This window comes from Pyxicephalus adspersus, chromosome 7 (genome assembly GCF_032062135.1).
Source record: "Pyxicephalus adspersus chromosome 7, UCB_Pads_2.0, whole genome shotgun sequence".
Lineage (NCBI taxonomy): Eukaryota > Metazoa > Chordata > Amphibia > Anura > Pyxicephalidae > Pyxicephalus > Pyxicephalus adspersus.
Window position 1 is genome coordinate 10,894,554 of NC_092864.1, and position 20,754 is coordinate 10,915,307.

At 41.1% G+C, this 20,754-nt stretch overlaps 1 protein-coding gene across 2 annotated transcripts in view; it reads left to right on the plus strand.

Moving 5' to 3' along the window:
* Positions 1–20,754, plus strand: part of LLGL1 (LLGL scribble cell polarity complex component 1) — a 51,234-nt gene that overhangs the window by 25,339 nt on the left and 5,141 nt on the right. The window contains exons 3-13 of one of the 2 annotated variants that reach the window (XM_072417450.1): positions 2,796–2,877; positions 3,099–3,214; positions 8,791–8,949; positions 10,290–10,452; positions 10,715–10,850; positions 12,475–12,529; positions 13,596–13,750; positions 14,783–15,000; positions 15,326–15,393; positions 17,931–18,084; positions 19,628–19,732. In XM_072417450.1, coding sequence (XP_072273551.1) covers positions 2,796–2,877; positions 3,099–3,214; positions 8,791–8,949; positions 10,290–10,452; positions 10,715–10,850; positions 12,475–12,529; positions 13,596–13,750; positions 14,783–15,000; positions 15,326–15,393; positions 17,931–18,084; positions 19,628–19,732 — 1,411 coding nt within the window. Of the gene's footprint in view, positions 1–2,795; positions 2,878–3,098; positions 3,230–8,790; positions 8,950–10,289; positions 10,453–10,714; positions 10,851–12,474; positions 12,530–13,595; positions 13,751–14,782; positions 15,001–15,325; positions 15,394–17,930; positions 18,085–19,627; positions 19,733–20,754 lie in introns of both variants that reach the window. The other variant, XM_072417448.1, reaches the window with a different exon arrangement.

Below are 20,754 nucleotides of genomic sequence, written 5' to 3' on the forward strand. Positions count from 1 at the left end.
CTGTATAGCTCTAAAAAAAGACATCAAACAACTTTTGTAGCAGAACAATTACTGGTAAATATAAAATAACTTGAGTGGATGTATGGTGTGAGAAATAAGTCAGCTAGCCTGGAGCATTAGATTTGGAAGTACCTTCTTTTATGTTTTGGTAATAAGAACACCAATCACATGGCAATGCCCCATTTTCTTCCCTTGTAATGCAAGAAGCCTACACGAAGATGGCAACTCTGCTTTGTATGTCAAATAATTTATTGATTTTCAAGGGGGTTTACAACAGTGGGGGAATCATAAAAAAAAAAAAAAATAAAGAACAATTGCTATAAGAGTATTTACAGCATCTGATGGTACAATATAGAGATTGGTGATAAGACATTGGCAACTCTGCTTTTATTGCAGCATCAGTGCAGTGTTGTTGCCGCCTTATCCTGGGATAGGTGGAGATCATTGGCAGGACTAAAATTGAAACTAATGTTCCACTTCTAAAAATTTTCAATAATGCAGAAAGGGGCAGGCAATGTCCCTTCTGCAATAATCCCTTCTACATGTCTAACAGCTCCATTAAAAATGTCAAATCCCGGCTTCCACTGCACTGGTCAGGACTGAATGAATTCCTGTGCGCCCGCATGGGTTTTGTCGTCCTGGCCCAGCCAATCAAGATGGTCAAAGATCACAAGAAAGAAGAGTGCCCTGTGACAGAATGGGGACAGGTCACTATAGCAGGTTTAGTTCTGCTTTAACAGTGCACCTTTGCAGTAAGCAAAAACTTTATAAGTTAACTTAAGCAAAGTTATTAAAACTAAATATTTAGCAGTGAGGGCTTAGAATTAAAGTTTCCGTGTTTCATCAATAATTATCATTGCAACGGTAATGGATGTCAGTAAAGCTGCCTATCAAGGGTAGCATGTGATATGGTAGCAACACTATTAGGAGAACCTTATATTGAGGAAAGTGCCTGAACCTGGCAGGTGATAGGATGTGTTGTGTTCACCTGTTGGATGAATGTAGCTTGCTACCAATAGAGTACTTTGGGGAGTTTTAAGTTTGTTTTCAATTGTGGGTGAATCAGGAACACAAGTGTGATAAGAAAGTTTTGGACTTAGCAGCCATGGAACTATTCATGAATTGAGTCCTAAAGCCTAACTGCTGCAAATATTCTATCAGATATAGAAACTAAAAGTCCCAGCATACACTGCCAGCTTTTTTTTTTCCAGCTACTTTTTTCCTCTTCCTAAAGATGTATACCAGTACTTCACACTGGAATTAAGGTCACAAGCTGCCCCATTCAGGACCTCTGCTTCCGCTCCACAGTCCCCTCCGCTCTTTGGCTCATGCAGCTCTTGGCGGCCTTCCAGGGGAATGGAGTGTAAAGAAGGTTTGTCTATTGTTATTATTATTAAACAGGATTTATATAGTGCCAACATATTACACAGCGCTGTACATTAACTAAGGGCTTTAGACTGTGTTGACCCTACAGGCCATGTCACTTATATTGCAATGCACTAACATTGCTGCCTGGCTGCTGGAAAGAATGTACCACCTCCACCCCAAAGCTCCAACAATAAGGTGGAGTGAATACTAAACACAGCAATCCTTGGAAGCCATATCGATGACTGTTGTCTTCAGTTACTTGCCATCTGCTGTAGACTGTAAAAAAAATGTTGTCTAAAATTGTTTAAATGTGTATGTGTATCTAAATTAGTTGTTAGATAATCTTGAGTAGATTGAAAAAAATGAAATTGCCTTTATAGGAGAAATGCACAAAACCGGTTCTCCCCATGTTTGTGGGTTTCCTCCAGGCACTCCAGTTTCCTTCCACATTCCAAAACCATGCAGTTAGGTTAATTGGTTTCCCCCCCCCCCTAATTGACCTTAGTCTGTATTAGTGACATATGAGTATGGTGGGGACATAAGATTGTGAGCTCCTTTGAGGGACAGTTAGTGACATGACTGTACAGCGCTGCATAATATGTTGTGGCTATATAAATACTGGATGATAATAATACTTTAAAGAAGCCAATTTAATAAAGCGGGAAGCCGCCACACTTGTAGTTGTTAATGTGTGAAAACCAAAGCATCATTTCCCCTTCTAGAGTAATGCAAACTATCAGTGTGTGCCATTTACAATGAGGTCGTGGGATCTGCATTTGATAGAGGACAGCTGTGCACCATTTTAAATGTAACCACTTGGAAGAGAAGTATTGGAACGTCTGTCTGGAAACCGCAAGCTCCAGGCCTTAACTTTAGCCTCTGACCTTTGAGTCTCTAAAGCTACGTACACACGTCCAACGGTTCTCGACTGATAATCGGCTCAGGGCCGATATCAGGCGAGAATCTTTCTTGTGTACAGCGCCTGTTGTCCATTGTCCTAGCAGGTCCACGGAGGACGGACGAAAAACAATCCTACTTCAAGGGAAGGGGGAGAGCCACAGCAGGGTGCCGCTTCGTCGTTCTCCCCCTCCCCTCTGCATAGAGCAGATTGTCACTGTATGTACAGCACTCGTTCATGCATCGTGCAGTGCTAATCGTTGGAAAGAATTGTGAAAGATCCTTTCCAACGACTATAATTGCATGTGTGTATGTGGCTTAATTCATAAGGATAAAAGGCCAAAGTTTCCATCCTCAAAAATCAGTAGTGTTATCTGCCATAGTGCTATCCTGAAGGATTCATTAGTTTGCAGTAATACTCCTCGACTTCTCCTGCTGATTGGAATGTTTGCATTAAAAGCTCTATTGTGCTCTGACAATGGATGAGGTTTGTTTGTTCTGTATTGTCCTTGACCTCTGACCTTCTATAGATATGGCACCCCTGGAGTGGAGTTTACAGGTTTGCACGGGGATATGGCCACCGTGACCCAGCTGCACTTCTTACCTGGACAGGTAGGCTAAATAATGTGTTTTTGTTCTGCAGCACTGGGGTTGGTCCTGCAATGTAATTTGTATAATCTTCTTGTGTTTGTGAGGTTTCCACACTGGTTAACTCCAGTTGACTTCTTGCTTTCTGTCCCACATCAGTCCCCTTTGTATGGTTTGTAAGCATTTTAATGCAGTTGTCACCCAGACTGGAAGACTTGGACAATAACTCTCATTTTGCCTTCCAGGGTCGCCTCCTGTCCCTTCTGGATGATAACACAATCCACCTGTGGGAGCTACAGCAAAAAGATGGCTGCTCTGAACTTGAGGAGACCAGAAGCTTCATCCTACCAGGCCGACCAGGGTTCGACTGCGCTAAGTACTCAAACTCCCCTTCTTTCTCTCTCACGCTTGTGGCTGAGCAGATTTAAATGGCAGGGAAGCAGCAGGGGAGCCTCTAGACCACAGATTAGGGTGTGAAAAGGCCACTGCACAACAGACCTGAAATGACTGTAAAAAGTAAACACCTTTTAAGGTTATTCCTTTCATTTTGATGCTCCATACAAAGAGTGCAAGGGTGAATTTCAACGAGTAGATACATTAATTCACATGCTTTGTGTTCACTGGTCTTTACATCATCCTGCGCTTGTGTAGAGTCTCTAAATTGGTCATTATTGCAGCTCTCACTTGGCACTGATACAAGGACTGCCTTTGTAAGTTTATTTTTATTGAAAAGTCTAGAAAGCAGGGGTGTGGGGTGTCATGGGGTAGCTTGCATAGTTCTTCTAGAGAAGGATAACATTAACAGACAAGCATTATTAAAAGTGTGTAAAATCCTGCAAAAAGTTTATATTTCCTTCTTGGGAAATCTCTCATTTTATAACCTTGCACCTGAAGAGGAGGCAAATTTCAGCACAGACCTTACTATACTAACATTGTTTGCTGAATGAGGTGCAAAGCTTTTCAGTCTTCTATCAGCTGTACTTTTAGGCCAAGAAAGCAGTTCTTATTAATATGTTCTATTGATTATTTTTTTGGTAAAAATTAACCAAGGAGGATCCTAGATTTTCCTTCAATTCAATTGTCTATGGAATAGAAGGTATAATCTATTTACATTGGTTCCCTAGAGTAAGTCTAGCTTTAGATCACATGAGATCTATTGGTCGTCTGAAGACACTTTTCATTAATATTGACCACAGTGCTTCTTGCTTACAAAAATCAGTATGTGGATGTTTCAAACACACCGTAACCAAACGCTGATCTGCCCTCTGTAAAGTGTCTAAAAGGCCCTGCTCTTTCCATATCATCCTGGTTGTGCAGGTGGCACAGGTCTGGGCAGGCGGTGTACAAGCGTGAGGAGGAAAAGGGTCACTATGGTGGAAGGTGGGACCTTTCCAACTTAAATTTCACTGGTGGCTGGGAAATGCAATATTTTCTTTTCCTTTTTATTTTGTAGAATTTATTCGAATTATCTTATGGTGTATGGTAAAATGTCTTTTCTCCTCCAGTTTACGGACACAGATTTACCCTCTGTCCATGTACACATACATCATGTCACATTTCGCAGCATTAAAACAATCTGCATCCTAAGATCGTGCAAGGTTGCTTAAACTGGCTGCTTGGCAATGTTTTCCTAATGCCAGCTACACCGTCCTCGTTAGGCTACGTACATACGTAGCCTAACATACCCGATTATCGCTTCAGGGCTGTTATTGGACAAGAATCTGATGTATGTACAAAGGCCGTCTGACGTCGTTCATGAACCATCCTGGACAGCAATTAAAGTGAAGGGGGGAGAACACAGCGGGGTGCCGCTTGCTCGTTCTTCGCCCTCCTCTCTCCATAGAGCAGAATGGTGTTGTATGTCCAGTTCTTGTTTATTCACCTTTCAGTCTTTTGTCATTGGAAAGGACACACAAAAATTTTGTGTGTGTACGTAGCCTTAGACCTGGCATGAAACAGTATATTGCCAAAGCGGCACTTTATTTTGCTGCCCGTTGTACAAACACCATGCAGAGTGCTATCAGTAACCCATACAAAAAGATTGAATCCCATTTTCTTTAAGACTGTGGCTATTTAGTTCCCTAGATCAATTCCAAATTATTTTTAATTTCTGATTGTTTGTAGTTTATAAACACTGAAATGATTTACTCTCCCTGTAGGAAAAAAACATCTGCTGCCATGAATTCTGCAATATTGAGCATACCTCATATGGACTCAAGATGTGCCTGTGGTATAGTTGGCTTTCTGAGTTAATATTGAATTTCTAATTTAATTCAGCTAAAGATATTCTAATGCAGTCTGGTTTTCTGCTTGGGCTGTGAAACCATGTCCCCATCCACCATGCTGCAGAAAAGGACCTTTTCTCTGTGTATGGAAGCTGTTGGCAATATAGCTCTGCATTTGGCAAAGCTCATGCTCCTTTGGTAGAGTGCTATTGCTCTGACTGAGCTGGGTGGGGGGTTGGACCTCTGCAAAGAGACTTCTGCTTCCATACAAAGAGCAAGGGTTCTTCTGAGCAGCATGCTCTACTGAAGCTGCTTTCGAAGGATGGAACCTTATTGTTTGCAAACTTCGTGATTATTCCAGATCACTTTGAAGTGATTTGAGAGACTCTAGCACGGCCTTTCTCATTCTTCTTAACATTGGGAAGCCCTTAAAATAACATTCAGGTCTTCAGGGAACCCCTGCTATAATTACTATACCCACAGCTCACAGTATATTAGTGTGGTGGTCAATAGGAAGAATACCTCCTATTATGCTGGTCAGTGGGAAGAATGTCACCCTTACAGATAGCCAAAAAGATCATTGGTGTCATATAAACTGACCTGAGAGGCACATAAACCGCTCATTGCTCCAGGAATCCCCAGCAACCTCTGGTTCTGGTGTTCCCGGGGCCACATAAATCTCCATATTCCTGTATACCTGTGTGTGTATTTTGGAATTACAAAGCACCCAAATCTTACTAAACCCATTCCTGCGCATTCTCTTTGTGTCCTGGCATTGCTCACTAATGTAAACACTTCAAGCATTACTCATATTTGCTAATGGATGTGGAGTAAATGTGTTCTTGAAGTGTTTATTTGGTTTATGACCATTTTTTTCCTAACGTTGTCAATGCGATGTATTTGTTGTTATCAGAGACTTTCATATATTTGTTTACAAATGCGTGGTGCATACCATCAGAAAGAATGCACTAAATCTGCTTCTCTGGCACCGTCATGTGGGAACGTCACCTTCCACCTCTGATAATGATAAACATGATGCATTCAGAACGCATTGCTAGTGACTTTGTTTCAGCAATGTCCTGGAACCAGTTATACTTCATTATAATAGAGGAAACAAATATGTGGCTGCTATGGAATACTCAACTTTATTACTCTTTGCATTAATATTTTAATGTATGTAAATGGTGCAGGGTTCTTGTAATAGGACCATGTTCAAAACCTGAACACTGAGAGATATTTAGAGGCTACCATTACTAAAGGATAGTTACCTGGCCTCTGTTTTTTAAATCATGTATCCAGCATGCAGCCAACAAAGTCAGATGCAAATCTTTGGTGTTGCACACTTTTTTTGGGTCGTTACTGAAATTATTGAAGCCTTTGGATCAACGTGTCAACCAAGAGAGATCAGTGATAGCAACCTTTGCTTCCTTGCTTCAGGTTTCCTTTAATTTGTTTGAATTTTTTTTTATAAAATTTTGGATTTTAATAAGGAATTTAACCCTGGGGATACTCGCCTGTCCCCGTTCAGGTGCGAGCACCATATACTTCTCCATTTTCTTCCGCATCCTGATCTTCATTCATCTTGATTGGCCTGGCCGGGATGGGGAAGCTCCTGCACAGACCTAGGACCTGCTAGGGAAGCCGGGATTGCTGGGCATTTATGATAATTATTGCTGTGCAGCTTAGCAAATTTTGACAGCTGGGTAGCAATTAGACAGGTAGGAATACTTAATACAGAAAGGACATTACCTGGTCATCCCTGCAATAAGGACCTGTCTGATGCCAAATAGTTGAAGTGCTTTTCCAGAAAAGCCCCCAATTCCTGTTATGGGCTGACAACACAGCCTTAGCGTTGACTGAGTGGTGTCAGCCCTGCCGATTCATTCTGCTGAACTCAAATCATAGACTCTCATTTATTCTATTGTTCCAAGATAAATTTTGTAATTTGTAATTTTGGAAAGTCAAAATACTTTTTTTTGGAGAACATTTCTTTTTTTTTTTTTTTGTCAAAGTCCTGCCAGAAGTAAGCATATAAAATTTGTAGTTTTCCTCCATTGTCCTAAGCTTCAGGCTGTACAGATCCATTGTACAAATACCAACCCCCCCTTAACATTTTGCTTCGTCTCGTCCCTGGCTCGGTCATCTTCTATGCCGTTGTTTAGCAACCTACGTCAATAGCAATGACGAAAAGGCTGAATCGTCCCAGTCTCATGCATGTTTTATTGGTTCCTCCACAATGCTGTTGTTTTTCAGCTGTTAGAATGAGCCGATCGTTGTTCTATAATTCATTAGCGCAGCCCAATTAAGACACCGTCCCATAATGCTGTGCAGCCTTTGATGCCCCTGCTGTGTCCTGTCTTCTGGAGGATGTAACAACTAAACAAAAACTGAACTCATTTCCTAGTCCTCTGATATTCTATAAAACAGGTTCACCACTCTTTAAAAAAAAATTGCATTTCCTCCGACCGGTCAGGTTTTTCCTTTATTAGTGCCCAGCCATAATTGTTAAAAGTTCTCCCTATCAATTGGAATTGGTTGCTTTAAAGTCCGTTTAAGGAGATCGTGCAGAGACAAATGAAATTATGTAATAGAATCCGATTAGGAATGAAACTTTCATTTATGCATTAAATATGGTTTTGTAGGATTTCACAGCTCAGAATATAAAGTGAAACTATCACAACTTTTTTTTTTAATAGTATATAAAGTTTTTTTTTTTTCTTTGTTGAAGTATGTGTCCTTTTTCCCTATCCTGGAGCCAAGATCATTAATTGAGGGGAGTAAAGCTTGTGGTCTCTGTTCAGGTTTCCCCCTTCCTTTTTGCCAAGCTTTGGCTTTATTATTAATATTACACAGTATTTATATAGCACTGACATATTACACAGCTCTTCACAAACTCCATAGTCATGTCACTAACTGTGCCTCAAAGGAGCTCACAATCTAATGACCCTACCATAATCGTATGTCATTAATACAGTCTAAGATCAATTTTGGGGAAAGCCAATTCACCTAACTGTATGTTTTTGGAATGTGGGAGGAAACCAGAGTACCCGGAGGAAACCCACACAAACACAGGGAGAACCTGCAAACTCCATGCAGATAGTGTCTATTCAAACCTGGGACCTAGCAGTGCTAATCACTGAGTCACCTTGCCCACAGGCTTCAAGGGGCAAATGCAGTGCGTTTTGTCATTTTAGGATTCTTCAGAGATTATTCAGAACTTGCACAAGATTGCAGTTAATCTGTATTTTACCAACTTCCGCATTCCTCTTGAATCGTATGGGGGGGAAAGAAGCTGTTTTGGGAACATAATGATAATTTAGCAGCTACAGTGATAGTTTTACGTGTTTTTAGATCAAACAAATTCTGCAGATCTGTCTATAGATTGGAAGTACAAAAAGGACTCGGTCACCTGCACTCACTTTGCTATGGTACAAAGCTGGAGCACTTGCAATTTATGGCTACTTTCATTACAAATAAAAAATGTATTTGTAAGGTTTTTTATTTTTTTTTATAATTCGCAGTAATATGATTTACAGTCCCCAATGCAGTTCACCTTCAAATCTTTATTTAAACAAAACTGAAAGAGAAAATGCAATTGAGTGGCAAGCCTGTTAAACTGAAAGAAAAGTCTCTCTAGTATGGGATGATTTTTATTTTAGTATGTTTTTGTTCATGTTTTTCATATTGTAACCATTTTTTTTTCTCTCCACAGCTCTCCTCCGAGTGTCACTCGCGTCACTGTTATTTTAGTGACCCCTTCTTGTGATGTGGTTGGCCTGGGGACAGAAGGTGGAGGGGTTTATTTTGTACAGATCCCAAGTTTGAAGCTGTTGGAGGATCAGACTTTGCTGCAAGATGAAATCGTACAGAGGTAAAGTGGCTGGAGATGGAAGGAAGGGGGTGCAAGCTCACAGGGAGTGAATGTTGTCACTTGTGGCAGGTGAAGGTCTTTTGATTCAGTTAATTAAGTGAAAGGGTCACCATGGTCACTTCATAGGAAACAAATTGTGCTGTATGAATACTCGATTTTTAGTTAACCTTTTTGGTGCCATAATTGCACTGTGCAAAATAAAATCCACTTTACAAAATACAAATCATTCTACTTTCCATGATCTAATTCTGCAATCACCACAAAAGGACAACCCTTTATTTATTCAGTATAAAAGGCAGGAATTAATATGCAGGCTATGTCTGTAATACATGCACATTTGCCAATGTTTTATTCTTTTAGGTACCCTGAATCAAAATCAAGCTCCTGTGCTTTGCCTTCAAATACCTCCACAGTTCTTGTCCCTCTTACCTTTCTGACCTGATGGAAAAATACTCCCCTAGCCGCTCTCTTCCCTCCTCCAATGACCTACTAATGACTTCCTCACTCATAACCTCCTCACACTCACGGCTCCAAGACCTTTCTAGAGCTGCCCCAACTCTCTGGAATAGTCTTCCTCGTCCTATTCCACGTGCTCATACTTTCTGCTTCTTTATTAGAGCCCTTAAAACCCACACAAACTTGCCTACCCACTATCTTCTGTCTCTTAAACTCTCACTACTCTCCCACCATTCCTTATCCCCTTCCTATTGTGTGATACTTCCCCCACCTCTTAGATTGTAAGCTCTTCAGGGGTGGTTCCTCTCCTCCTCTTCTGTCACTGTCTGTCATTTACAACCGCTATTTAATGTACAGCGTTGCGTAATATAACCAAAATACCGACTAATCTGCAAGAAATGCTCCCAGCTCCTTGTCCTGTTATTGACTGAGTAGGGGAAAAAGGGAACAAATGGAAGCCCTTTCTGTTATGGAGTAACATCGTCTGTCCCTTTTTTCCAGTTGTAGTTTCAACACAATTATGCACTTATGATTCATTGTTATCACCATTAGACAACCTCCTTTATAAATGCCACTGAAGTGTGGCTGGAGATCAGATTTGCCCAATTGTGAGTATTGGTCCGTGAGATCTGCTTATCCTTGGATAGGCCTGGCCCTGAGGAGCAGCACTCGTGTAATTAATGCTTTCATCTTTCTTTGTTATTGAGAAGTAAAGAATTGCAGGTATATAAGGAATTTACAGTGGAAACTTTTTATATTTTGTTAATTAATCTTTATTAAGTGATGTCCATCTGTATCAAGTGAATCCCATACATGGTTAGATTTTTGCTCAAGTAATGTTGCAGGTCTGTGTACCTCTTGACTTCTGTGTTCTTATTGTGCAGCTTGCCGGATGAATATAGATGTGGAAAGGCCCTGGGGCCAGTGGAGTCTTTGCAGCAACATCCAAAAGAGCCAGGAAAGATCCTGATTGGCTACAGCAGGGGGTTGGCAGTTCTGTGGGATCGTGATTCTCGGAAAGTGGAACATCTCTTCTTGGGAAACCAGGTAAATGATTAACTCTTGTGATGGAAATTGTTTAAATCACACACACTTAATAGAGGATTCTATAACCACTCTGCAAAATGGTTTGATGGTGGGTGGTGAAAGGATTAAAGCAAAGACCATGGCATATGTTTGTATGAAAATAGGATTTTACTTGCTAGTCATTTTGAGCCCATGCTTGTGACATCAAATGTAAGCTCGTTCAGTTATTGTTTTTACGTGGTGAACTGTTCTAATCATTCATAATGCCTTTTTCTCTTTCTAGCAATTGGAGAGTTTGTGTTGGGAGAGCAGTGGGGCATCGTTTGTCAGCTCTCACAGCGATGGAGGGTACATGGTGTGGACGGCCAGCAATAATTCTTCTTCTACATCCCAGCCAGCCACCTCCACTATTCCATATGGTAAGTGATAAAATGCAGCCTGTGAGGTGTATAGTGACCCTGTGTCCAGACTATGAAGATCTAAAATAATTTCATATTTGTAGCAAAAAGTTAAAGACTCTTAGGTGGGTGGCAGCCCCTGTATTGTGACTCAACTCTTCAGTAACCCCCAAAAACAGCCGAGTGGTTACTGAAAAGTGCCGCGTGGTGCACCCAGCTAAAAGGGGCTGTGGAGAACCCTGCAATCTATTAGATTGTAAGCTTTTTTGGGCAGGATCCTCTCCTCCACGGTCTGTATCTGTCGGTCATTTGCAACCCCTATTTGATGTACAGTGCTGTGTAATATGTTGGCGCTATATAATATTAATAAACGGGATTTATATAGCGCCAACGTATTACGCAGCGCTGTACATTAAATAAGGGTTCCAAATGACAGACAGATACAGACAGTGACACAGGAGGAGGAGAGGACCCTGCCCCGAAGAGCTTACAATCTAGGAGGTGGGGGAATTAACACACAATAGGAGGGGAGATATGGAGTAGTGACGGTTTCAAAAGACAGAAGATAATGGGTAGGCAAGTTTGAAAAAATGGGTTTTGAGTGCTGTTTAAATTAGTAGAAAGTAGGAGAAAGCCTCCTGTTAAATAATAATTACTAATTAATATTATTAATCAGTTGCATTGTGGTGCAAACAAGCCGCAGAGTAATGGCATAGAGAAGTTTTTAAATCTGCTTCACCTTCCATTCTCCAGGCACTGACTGTGGAAGGGGGGTGTTGATAGAGCTGTAGATGTTACCAAGCTACTGCAAAAAATCTGTTCTTTGGGTTGTGCTGTGTAAATCATGAAAATAGAAGCAGGTAATACCGCTGTGTGTTTTGACTTTTTGTATGCAGTTCAACTTCAAAGCTGACAAAGTCTGCTGACATACATTTCTACTTAGTGCTAATTAGTGGATGTTAACTTTCTTCAAGCAAAAAAAAAAAAAAAAATCTGGTGAGGAGTTATGGATTGCTGTTCTCTGTGAACTTAAATTGCTGCTGTCCTCTCCCTGAACTCTACTGGAATTCCTAAGCATGCAGCTCTCTTATCAGGAGGTATCCAAGGCCTCCTCTGTCCTCAGAGGATGGAACTGTGTGAGATGGAGAACTTCAGGCAGAAACACAGCATTTCCATACAAATATGTAACACCAATAATTACGCCTGCTAGCTTTTTATTTTGGATGCTTCATTTGGCAGAAATATTCTGAAATCTCCTCTGCCGTGCTGTAAATGACAGCCATGTATAGTATGGGTCCCATGATAATATGCAGATTTGTGATTTATATTACCTTCAACTTTGGCCCTGAAAATGGAAGCTGTCTCTTTTAGTTTGTTTCTGTGCAGCGTATGCAAAGTAGTAATTATCTAGGCTGGATGTGCATTAGTATTTCTCACCTTCACTTGAGTTCTATTAAGAAGAGTGGATGTTCTGCAGCTTTTGTAAGTGTTAAAGTAATGTGCCACATCTTGTGGTGTGTTTGTCTGCTCTGCATCATTTGGAGAGTGACATGTTTTGTATCCTTTTTCTTCAACTAAATTAAACTTTTATTTAAACTTTTAACTATTATTACATGTTAACTTTTATCATTTTTTTCCCTCACAGGTCCATTCCCTTGTAAAGCTGTCAACAAAATTCAGTATCTATCCAGCGGATCTGGGTATGTTATTTGTTTTTTTTTCTTTTTTTTTTCTAGCTTTTATTTACATGTGTCTTTGAAATATTATTAGGATTAGGCAGTGTTTATATAGCGCCGACATTTTACACAGCGCTGTACATAGTCCATAGTCATGCCACTAGCTGTTCCTCAAAGGGGATCACAGTCTAATGTCCCTAACATATCCGTATGTGTTTATGCCAAATACCCTAACTGCATGGTTTTGGAATTTGGGAGGAAACCAGAGTACCAGGAGGAAACCCACACAAACATGGGGAGAACCTGCAAACTCCATGCGGATGGTGTCCTGGCCAAGATTCAAACCTGGGACCTAGCGCTGCAAAGGCCAGAGTGCTAACCACTGAGCCATAGGATATGGCATGAACTTACACCCAAAACTTTTTTCAGATAGAGTGGGGAAAGGTTTCTTCATTTTCTGGAGGAGTGGAGCTAATCCTGCTCTGCAGATGTGCTGACCCCAGCCAGATACTCGTAGGCCCTTCACACTGATGTATCCACACACTCCACATTTATGTCTTGAGAATTTATCCCTGGACAGCCATTGATATGAAATGTTCAGGTCCTGCAGACAGTAACATAGATCCCCGATAACTGACCTACCTGTGTCATGCGGCCATGGCCGTCAGTGAGTGTATAAAGCATTAGGTGTGTGAGGGTTTTTATGCCTCATGGGGGAAGGGGATAGGAATATCTTGCAGACTAGCATTAAGCAAAACCAAGTGTGTGACCTGGGCTCAGCTGCAAATGAGAAAGGGGAAGGAGCTTTGGGATCCCCGTTTTGTTTTGTTTTTTTCTTTTGTTTATTATAAGATTTGGTGCATAGCTACTTCCTACACCTGGTCCCCAAAATTTCTCCCACAGTCCAAATAACAATTGCTGTCCAAATCCTGTTTTGCTCAAGATGTTTTGTGCATTGTAAATGACGTTTGCAGAACCGGCTGGTTTGACATTTCCTGCTATATATTGTACGGTTTTCTTTGTCCAATGTTCCGGCTATGTAATTATAGTTTCCTATTGTCTAATGTTCCTTCCTTTGTCTCCTCTCCAGGAACCACTTCATCATCTTCAGTGGGGGCATGCCTCGTGCCAGCTATGGGGACCGTCACTGTGTCACTATCATGCAGGGAAAAAGCCTGGTCACCTTGGACTTCACCTCCCGTGTCATAGACTTTTTTACTGTATGTCCACTCAAGAGCGAAGATGGTACGAACCGGCCTCACCATGAGTGGGCATAGCCTTTGGGTTGTTGGAAGTCAATGAGTCAAAGATGTGTTTTCCTTGGTTGTTGTGACTTGGTGATCACTGCCCTTTTGCTTTAGGGGGTCAACCCTTGATATGCCACTTTGAATCATTTAATTAGAATTTATTGCTTGTGTTCACGTTTTAAGTTTCTTGTTTATAGAACATCCCTGACTTATTTAATTACATTTTGGCAATAAAGGTAACTTGTTTTCTTTACATTTAACTCTAAATGGCCACTTAAATTTGGTATTCCAGTATATATTGTTATCATTAGGCCCGTGTTCATCCAATGCAGGCAGCTGGCTGGCATGCATTAATGGCTGGTAATGGGCACCAGCAGGGTGGTGTACATAGCTTTCTAAAAAGATCACAACACCCTGTCTCAGTACTTCTTTTTAAAGTGTAGATGTCAGTCTGGTGGAGTGGGCTTTCCTAGGCAGGCTACCCTAGGTATGGCTTACAGTTAATTTTAATCTTCCATGATTGAAATAACAGTTTGAAAAGTAATTTGAACTTGAAATCCAGTGTAGAAAAGTAGAAAAGAGGTATACTTGATGCTGGGTCAAAGTTGGCTAAAAGCTTAGCAAAGTAAATTACTTTAGTACAGAAGAGAAGCTTGATGAACTATCAAATTAAAAAGTAATGCTGGAGTTTTGCTTCAAGTAAACTTCCACTTAGTTTATACCCAAATCTAAACCATGTGACCCCCATGCCTGAAAGGGTAGAGACGTCAACATTATTAGAAAGCAAACAGAGCAATAAAAGCAAATGTAATCTTTCACCAACAAAAGATATACCATCGCTTCCTGTCCTGACAGCAATTAGAGGGGGAAATCTTCCTAATGGGGCATAGAAGTGTTAAAAGCTGACCGAAGCATTTATTCCACCCAACTGTAGCCAAAACAGAAAAAAAGTTATTTAGATATTTGTTATTGGAGTTAGGCTTTAAAAATAAAGGTGTTCATCTTTTCATCTTGAAATCTTTAATTCCAGATCTGGATAATCCTACAGCTCTGGTTGTCCTGGTGGAAGAGGAATTAGTTGTGATTGACTTGGAGAGCCCTGGCTGGCCAACCATCCCTGCACCTTATCTTGCTCCTCTCCATTCGTCGGCCATAACCTGCTCCTACCACATCTCCAACGTCACTCTGAAGCTGTGGGAACGGATCATTATTGCCGGCGAGCAGCTGAACCCACAGATGTCCTCTGCGGTAAGGATGCAAGCAATGAGGGAAAAAAAATCAGTACTAGTCTACAAGCAAATTAGAATTTCCCGTTTTATAAGTGGCTAAGGCCATAACCAAGACTGTTTCTGGTCTGAGAGAGAGTCAGTCATGTGACCAAAATCTACTTTCTGATTAGGAATAATTGAGATTATTAGCCAAACAATAAAGTAGCTCTTAGTCTTAGGGGACAGCCCATCTTGTTGTTTGGGAGCCATTATTGCAATGTGTGCTGCTATTACAACTGTAACACAAATTTTAACTAAATGGAAAGAAATAGCAATAAAGATTTGTACCTTCCTTCTTTCTCTAGAACTGGCCAATAGACGGTGGAAAAAGTTTGGCTGAGGAGCCATCACAGAGAGGCCTTTTGCTGACTGGGTAAGTGAGCATTATGTCCTGTTACCGCTTAATATGTGAACTCCAGACCACTAAATACAAAGTTTTAATATATATGGTGGAGGGTTTGTGTTTCTATCCGGTTCTAAGTGCTAGGTAACCCTGCTGCATACCCTTTTTTACTGCTGTTAATCAGGTAAAGCTGCGTACACACGGCAAATTTTTCTCGCCCGATAATCGGTAACGGCCAATTATCGGGCGAAAATCTGCCGTGTGTACAGTCGGTCGTCAGCATCGTTCATGCATCGTGCAGTCTTTTCTCGTTGGAAAGGATCGTGAAAGATCCTTTCCAACGAGAAAAATTGCAGGTGTGTACGCAGCTTAACACATACAGCTCTATCCACCCCCCATGAGTACTGATTGGCTTTGTGTGTTGCTGCTTCATCCTCCTTTGTGAACTCTGCTGCAGAGGGACCACAAAAGGCTGACGCAAGATTAAATACAATAACATAGCTTTTGTGAATGGAAACAGTCTGTTTCATGATCTATTGATTAACACAGAACTGTAGTAATTTTGTGTTGTATCTGCCTGGAGTTCAGCTTAAACACAAAGCATATCATTTTTTAATTTGGACCTTCTGCCAGCACTGAAGTCAATATTAGTCACACATAGCTTGCCTGTAGCAGCCAATCCAACTTTTTTTTTTCTTGCTATCCAGATCAGAGTGTTTGTCATCTTGCTGTGTGTATCTCCAGCTGCAGAGAATGTATAAGCCTTGTGTGGGCTCAGCAAGCCTCCCTGTTTTAATTTGACACCTTGGCCAGTAAAAACAGAATAGAAAGGGATGGGAAATATGGAAAACACGATTTTTGGATTCATGCAAACCCCAGGAGCTGGGAGTGGAGGGCTGGGAGGGCACGGTGGTGTCCGCACAGCTCCAGATGTGTGGGGGGAGCAGAGGAGAGGTCGGTGCTACAGACTCTTCCTTATAACAAGATTCAGCCCATCTATGTAGCTCTATATACATTACTCCATGCGGTGTTGCCGATTTGAGTTCTCCTTGCTTCTTTCTTCACCTGTTTTTATAAATCTAACTAGTAGTGTGTAACTCTGTGTTATAGCTATTGATTTACTGTAAAATAAACCTGTCATGGGGAGTACCAGGCTATTAGGCTACATACACGGATCACATGATTTTCTTCCGATTCTTGGCTCAGGGCTCATCTCAGACGAGAATCTGCCACATGTACAGCTTCTATCTGGCGTCGATCATGGATCCGTCTTGGCGGATCCACAAACGACGGAAGATGAATGACCGCAATCGAAGGGAGAAGAGTACTGCTTGCTCCTTTCCTTCCTCTTCATAGAACAGAACGCTGTACAACACTCGTTTAATAATTTTTCAGTCTTTTTTCCTGAAAAACTATTGTGAAAAATCGTTTCCAATGAATAAAATCTAACGTGTGTTCATAGCCTTAGACTCTATCCCCTTCCTATTTATGGCACAGTGCGTGAGTGCGCTTTCTTGTCACTCTGCTCTTCACTGCTGCTTTCTTCTCTGTTTCCCTAATGAAGAGTGCACCAGGTATGGAGACAATTCTTGGTTCTGAGGGTCCAACCTGGAGACTGACATGTGAAGAAGAGGGAGTAGTGGAACCATTGACCCACATAAGTCCCTGCAGAAGGGGGAGGCAGTGAGGAAAAAGTCTTGACTTTACTGGGGTGTACAGAAGATCTGGAAGTCTCTGCTCCAAAAGCCTCTAGGATCAAGCTAGTTTAAGGTGAAATGGTTCAGAAGTAGTGAATACCGGAGTCAGTATTAGGGAGATAAAATGTTCTATCCTAGATTGTAAGCTCTTTGGGGCAGGGTCTTCTCCTCCTGTATAACTGTCTGTATCTGTCTGTCATTTGCAGCCCCGATTTAATGTACAGCCCTGTGTAATATGTTGGCGCTATAGATAAAAAAACTAGATATAAATCTAGTTTTTTAATAATATTATTTGGAATAACCTCAGCAGTGTGGGTGTTCTTTTACAAATTAAATACCTGACTGGAGGTTGGACTATCAGGAGACGCTGTCACTCTGCCCTAAATAGAAAGAGCCAATGGGTCCGCTTAACGTAGACATTTTCAAATGATTTATTACAAACTGCAGATCAAAAATGTCATTAATAAGTCAGCCCTGCATATTTGACCAGGTCAATGATTTATTAGTGGAGTTGTGTCAGAATCATTGGCAGCTACCATTTATACCATCACAAATAGTGTGGCTGATAGATTAAAGCTGCTATTGCTGCAAGAACAGAGTGACTTTCCATGGCCCGGAAAGCTTGAGATGTTTGTAAGGTTCTCCGTGAATAAAAGATATGAACTTCTTGGGTTTTAAACCTGATTTTTTTGTAAAATGATGAACTGTTTAACTTTTCAGATCCAGATTTGGTTTATTTCTGTATGAAAAGTAGGGGCAGCCATTATATCTTATGGCCAGTATTTTAAATTGCGGACGACCATTGCACTTTGAACCAGGCTCTTTGTGTAAATTGAACATCACATCTTTTGTATATTTTCTGATTTACAGCCACGAAGATGGCACAGTCCGGTTCTGGGATGCTTCTGGCGTCGCCTTGCGGCCACTTTACAGGCTTTCGACGGCTGGCATCTTTCAAACAGACTGTGAGCACAACGAAAGCCTGAATCAAAGCTGTGAAGAAGATTGGCCACCTTTCCGCAAGGTACGTACTTTATTTTATTTTGTGCTGGGGACTGGTTACTCTGATTGTATGGGAAACAGAAAAAATATTTAATACTACATTGTCCTTCTACCTGCCCACCTCCCTTTACTAAAGGCATGTGTCACACTTGGAACAGTTTTCTAGAACCTTAAGAACTTTGGTTTTTGCCTTGACCCCCTAGGTCATTACATTGTTCGGTAGTGATGTGTAGGGGTCAACATAGAAAACTGCAGAGCTCAGTAGGGGGCACAGGTTCCCTTTTATATCTGTTAGCATTGCTTTTGAAACTGGGAACTTAAAATTGGAAGTGATGAGCTGTGTTCATGACTTCAGCTGGAGGAGCCGTGTTGTTCAGCCAAAGATCTGCTCAGCACTTGGATGCAATACGTACATCTCTTAATCCTGGCGTCCACAAGTCAAGCTTTGGCTCGCTTGGTCTTGCAACATCTGGTGTGCAGATTCCCCTATGGAGCTCGCTCCACCCGGTGACTTATTATTCACAATGGATCTTGTGCCTTCAACGTGCTCTGTACAGCCTTGATTTATGGCTCTTGGAATGTTGCTGTTCCGTTGACTTTTCCAGTTACCTCCTCCGCTTTGACTTGTTTTGATATCCTCAGATGGGCAGTTTGGAGACTTTGTAGTATTTGTCAGCTTCAGTAATGTCCCTTAAATCGCAGGTGTGCAACACAGGGTCGGCCCTTGATTAGAAGGGCATTCGAAGTGTCAGAGGTGACAATTTTTAATTAATATTAAATAGGATTTATATAGTGTCAACATATTACGGAGCCCTGTACATTAAATAGGGGTTGCAAATGACAGAGGTACAGACAGTGACACAATAGGAGGAGAGGACCCCTGCCCAGAAGAGTTCACAATCATCAAACAGACTTGGGTGTCCCAGGTGGCTATAGTTTGCATCCTTCTTGAAACTTTCTGATCCAGCATGTGTAAAGGATATGGAGGTTGCCATTGTTGACCTCTTACAGTACTGTATTTATGACCATCACTTTCATCTGATAGCTCCAGTGTTTTATTAATTGCTGACCTAGAAAGTCATTCAGTCTTTTAGTTCTCTCACATGTGACACGCATATGGACTCTGCTTTGCCAAAAAGTCGCCACCTGGATTTAACTAAGCAAATAGGCTTGTTTTAGTTGGTCAGGTCTAAGTTCAGCAATGTTATGTTCCCAAAAATGTGATGACTTGACTATCTGATTATACAGAATGACCAGATTTTTCCATCAATGGGTTTTTTCATTCCTGATGGCATGAGCATGTTTAAGATGACAATGTCAGGGTTCATTGGGCTCCGATTGTAAGAGTGGTTCATGTCACATCATTGTCACACATGGCTTGGCCACCACAGAGTTGGTCTGTTGCAGAGACAGAGCAGTGGTTCTTTCTGCAGCTGAAGGAAGCATATGTATATGTACACATGTACAATAGTGTATGAACCTATGTATAAATGGTTTTTATTTTTATGTATGCTGTATTCTTGTTGCCTTTTTGATTCATTCATATTGTTTTTTTATTCTATTAGGTTGGTTGTTTTGACCCTTATAGTGATGACCCTAGACTGGGCATCCAGAAAATCGCCCTCTGCAAATACAGCGGCAGGATGGTGGTAGCAGGAACTGCTGGACAGGTAAATGGAAGTTTAAAGTTCTCTTTATTAACAAAAACTTTGCACAACCAGAGCTGCTGAGTGTGATTCAACAAATTCATTATATTGATAGCTCACATAGTAAAGTTATGCACTAACAACATGCATGCTTCATACTGTCTATGGGGAATACATTTGGGGGAGTCAGAAATGGAAAAGGATCTGGGGGTTCTGGTGGATCATAGACTTAATAACAGCATGCAATGCCAAGCTGCAATATCTAAAGCTAGTAAGGTACTTTCTTGTATTAAAAGAGTATAGACTGCAGAGATAGACACATAATCCTGCCCCTGTACAAAGCATTGGTCGGACCACATCTGGATGATGCAGTCCAGTTTTGGGACATTGTGGAATTGGAGAGAGTGCAGAGAAGGGCAACCTAACTAATAAAAGGAATGGAGGAGCTCCGCTATGAGAAGAGATTAGCTGAACTGAATCTATTCTCCCTTGAGAAGAGACGTATAAGGGGGATATGATCACCCGGTATAAATATATAAACAGTTTATACAGAGAACTCTCTTCCCCATTATTCACTTTGAGATCATTAGAAAGAACAAGATGGCACTCTGTGTCTGGAGGAAAAGAAGTTTAAGCTCCGGATAAGGAAGGGATTCTTCACTGTAAGGTCTGTGAAAATGTGGAATTGGCTCCCTACTCGGAAAATAGTTTTAGCAAGTTCTATGAAAGAAAAAGCTGGATGATTTTTAGAAGCACAGAATATAACTGGGGATTAAAGCTTTAAAGTAAAGATAATCGAGACTGCTGATCCAGGAAACATTCGATTGCCTCATGGAATCGGGAAGGAATTTTTTCCTCCTATTCTACCAGGTTTTTTTGTCTTCCTCTGGATCAGCGATGTCTATGGGGTTTTATCTGAAATATATTTTCCTATTGGTTGAACTTGATGGACTTTTTTCAGTCTAACTTACTATCTAACTATGTAACATCTGGTCCGACCTACTGTTCTCTGCCATCTGCCTTTGTCCCCCATAAATAGTCTTCAG